Raw genomic sequence first — 3672 nt, forward strand, 5'->3', positions numbered from 1 at the left:
TGTTTTGCAGTTTTATATTTCACTTTCCTTTTGCAAAAATTGCACAGTCAATGTCATTTTATATAGTTCCCTCAATTTCTTATGTGAATGATAAATCAGGCCTGATTACACACTATTTCTTTTGCAGGAAATATCTTTGTGGTGAGCCTGGCAGTAGCAGACCTAGTGGTGGCAGTTTATCCCTACCCACTGGTGCTGATGTCTATTTTCAACAATGGATGGAACCTGGGATTTTTACATTGCCAAATCAGTGGCTTTCTGATGGGACTAAGTGTCATTGGGTCAATATTTAACATTACTGGCATTGCTTTGAACCGGTACTGCTACATTTGTCACAGCCTCAAGTATGACAAGCTCTACAGTGACAAAAACTCGGTGTGCTATGTCGTCCTAATCTGGATCCTGACTGTTGTTGCTATAGTGCCGAACTTCTTCGTGGGCTCGCTGCAGTATGACCAGCGGGTGTACTCGTGCACATTTGCACAGTCAGCCAGTTCGGCCTATACCATCGCCGTGGTCTTTTTCCACTTCATTCTTCCCATACTGGTCGTCACCTATTGCTATTTGAGGATCTGGATTCTGGTCATCCAGGTGCGAAGACGCGTCAAGCCTGAGTTCCGAACCAAGCTTACACCACATACAGTGAGAAATTTTGTCACCATGTTTGTGGTGTTTGTGCTTTTTGCTATCTGTTGGGCTCCGCTAAACTTTATCGGCCTGGCTGTTGCTGTGAACCCTGAACGGGTGGCACCTCTCATCCCGGAGTGGCTTTTTGTGTTCAGTTATTTCATGGCTTACTTTAACAGCTGCCTTAATGCTATTGTCTATGGACTTCTCAATCAAAACTTTAGACAAGAGTACAAAAAAATAATTATCTCATTTTGCACTGCTAGAATGTTCTACCCAGACAGCTCTAATGATGCTGCAGACAGGATAAAAAGTAAGCCATCTGCTTTAATGTCAAACAACAACCAAGAGAAAGTAGAATCAGTGTAAACACAAAGAGTGAGCAACAAATACTCCAAATACACATCTGGAAACCTTGGAACTGTAAATGGTATTATGTAGTAAAGTAAATACAGTATAAACAATGTATTTAAACACACATGTTGTGTAGATTATCCTTTCTTACATCTTTGTTTCAAAATGGGAAAAGACCTATTTTTTTATCATGACGATTTTGGTTGACATTCTGAAGTCAGTTTCAGTTTGTGCACAAATGTTTTCTCAGAGTAAAAAAAAAAAGAAGATTATTAGATTTTACATACAGTTTTATTTAAATAATTATTTTATCTTAAAAGAAGTTGTCTATGGCACATGAAAAAGACTTGAAGCTTACCAAATGATTGTTAGAATGTTTTTTTTAACATACTATAGTTAGCAAGGTTGTTAATTAGCTGTAAACAAATATATAGTATTTTAACCCCTTTTATAGATTGGTGAACAAACTCAAACTAGCAGTCATTTCACCAACTGTAAAGGAAACTGTAAAAGAAATGTTGCCATTATGTTTTTTTTTTTATAGTTTAACATTGTTTTTTTTAGTCTGTTTTAAATTTCCCTGTAAATGAATAAAATATTTTAAATAAACTAAAGTTTGACAGGAAGATAAAATAAAAGTGCTGGAAATTTTTATCATGGAAGACTGAAAAGGTAAAGCAGTATTTTCAGGTCTTATGGATAATCTTTATGATCACTATAAATTGGTCATAACAATCTGTTTCTATTTGTGCATGCTTCAAGTTCTGTGTTCAAAACACCATTATTGTGTCACTTCGCAGTCAGAAGTTATACATGCTTTAAGTTATAAATTACTTTATTGTTCATCATAAACCAACATGACTAAACATATGTTTTTGTTGTATTTGTTTCGGTAAATGTGTAAATTGAAATTCAAGGTACAGCTGTCTTTGAACAAGGCCAAACAGGGTATTTATTTTCATATCATTAGCATAATTGGATTATGTTGAAATGCAACTGTGAATGTAATATTTTAATTATAATCGACTGAATTTATGATAGAATATGTTTGTTATTTTGTCATATTCTTGTATATTGCTATACAGCCTTGCTTTTATTAAGTCTATTTTGTCAAAAAAAAAATCTAATGGATTAGATCACCTGAGCAGAACCGGATTTCTGGGCTGAATGATGTGCTCTACAGATGTTTCTATCACAATGATGTCTCCTGTAGGTTGCCTTGAAATGAAAAATCAGTTTGCCGGATATCTGTCAGCAGTAGAATCAGATGTTGAGCTAGGCTTTTATCCATGCACGATTCTTTCATAGAATGATTCATCCTGTGCATCCTGGATATACAGCAAGTACAATCCCTGAGCTATTTTTAAGTGCAAGTGGCTGTGTCCATGCCCACAGATGGTTGTTTCTATGCTTAGAGCTGAATGTGTCTGTATATCTGTGGAAGCTGAAGTAAAAGCATTTTGTGTTCGAACAGGTTTGATAAATAATCCTGTTTTCTTTCAGTGCCTACCTGTCAGCCTTTTTCTTCATTCGACCAAATTACATCTTCACCCTTTTACCAAATTCTTACTAAAATAAAAAAAATTACACAAGTTTTGTGTTTAACAAGTTGAATAAAGAACTTTAGGTAGCCACTCTATATGTGGATCAATATATAAAGGCTTTTAAAACTTTATTATGAATGGTCATGATCTGTAAACATGAACAAGCCGTTGTACCCCAGAGGTAAGCATGCTTTTATCAGGCCCAAAAGCATGGGCCTGATGAGTAACATCTCACTTCTCAAGTCTGCTGGTAGCTTCAGTTCAGAGCTTCAGTAGTAGAGGGACATGAAGTGTTTAATTTCAACTACTGAGAAATCCACTTTCATTCGATTAACACCTGAAAAGATATGCCTCAGAATTTGTGCATAATTCATCAGTTCCAGACTAGCATTCAACACATTAGATGGTTAATAGAAAAGCTATGAGGGCTTGTCTACTGTCTGTGCCCTTTCTCACACCACATGATGAGTCTCCCGCATCCAAAATCAACCACGGTCACACATCGCAGTAGATTTCATCACTGTTCTTCCAGTCTCCAAAGATAAAGTCAAAATACTAGCAATTGTTGATTGATTTTTTTTAAGTAGGCCAACTAATACATCTACCCCAAGCTTCCTACAGCCATGGAGACAGGCTGCTATTTTTTATATCAGGTATTCAGCTTCTCTATAAATAAGATCAGAAGTTGGAAAGTAACAAATTACATTTACTCGTCTTACTGTAACTGAGCAGAGGTTTTTTTTTTTTTTTTGAGATTTAAAAATCTATAATTTAACTTTTAATTGAGTATGTTTTGCTTTAAGTATTGTACTTAACTGCATTTTAATTCATATCTATTACTGAGTAAAAAATTAAAAAAAATTATAAAAATAATGCAAAGGGAAAAATATTGCGAAATGGAAACTGCTGCACTGACTGATTGATAGGCAGCGAACAAGAAAGAAAAATGGAAACAGGCAAGACAGATGCCAGAGATGCAGATCCAGCTGAAAGCGAAATGCTGTTAAATCAAAAGTTGTTAAGTGCGTGCACTTACTTAGTGTCTGAATTCGAAATCTGCATTTGTGATTTCTTTTATCATAAACGACATTATAAAAGATTTTATTTTTTAGCTTTATAACAGATTATTTTTATAAGAGGCTTTTTG

General features: G+C 35.0%; 1 protein-coding gene and 1 long non-coding RNA gene across 2 annotated transcripts in view; one reads left to right on the plus strand and one right to left on the minus strand.

Moving 5' to 3' along the window:
* Window positions 1–1105, plus strand: part of mtnr1ab (melatonin receptor 1A b) — a 12913-nt gene extending 11808 nt beyond the window's left edge. Inside the window, exon 2 of the mRNA XM_083561369.1 lies at window positions 128–1105. Within this exon, the coding sequence (XP_083417495.1) occupies window positions 128–996 (869 nt within the window). The 3' untranslated portion in view covers window positions 997–1105. The remainder of the gene's footprint in view (window positions 1–127) is intronic.
* The window catches only part of LOC310737176, a 14824-nt gene extending 12252 nt beyond the window's left edge, over window positions 1–2572 (minus strand). Inside the window, exon 1 of the long non-coding RNA XR_014536774.1 lies at window positions 2122–2572. This is a non-coding gene — a long non-coding RNA (uncharacterized lncRNA). The remainder of the gene's footprint in view (window positions 1–2121) is intronic.
* Window positions 2573–3672: the final 1100 nt, after the last annotated feature.

Source organism: Silurus aristotelis (assembly GCF_946808225.1).
Source record: "Silurus aristotelis genome assembly, chromosome: 14".
NCBI lineage: Eukaryota > Metazoa > Chordata > Actinopteri > Siluriformes > Siluridae > Silurus > Silurus aristotelis.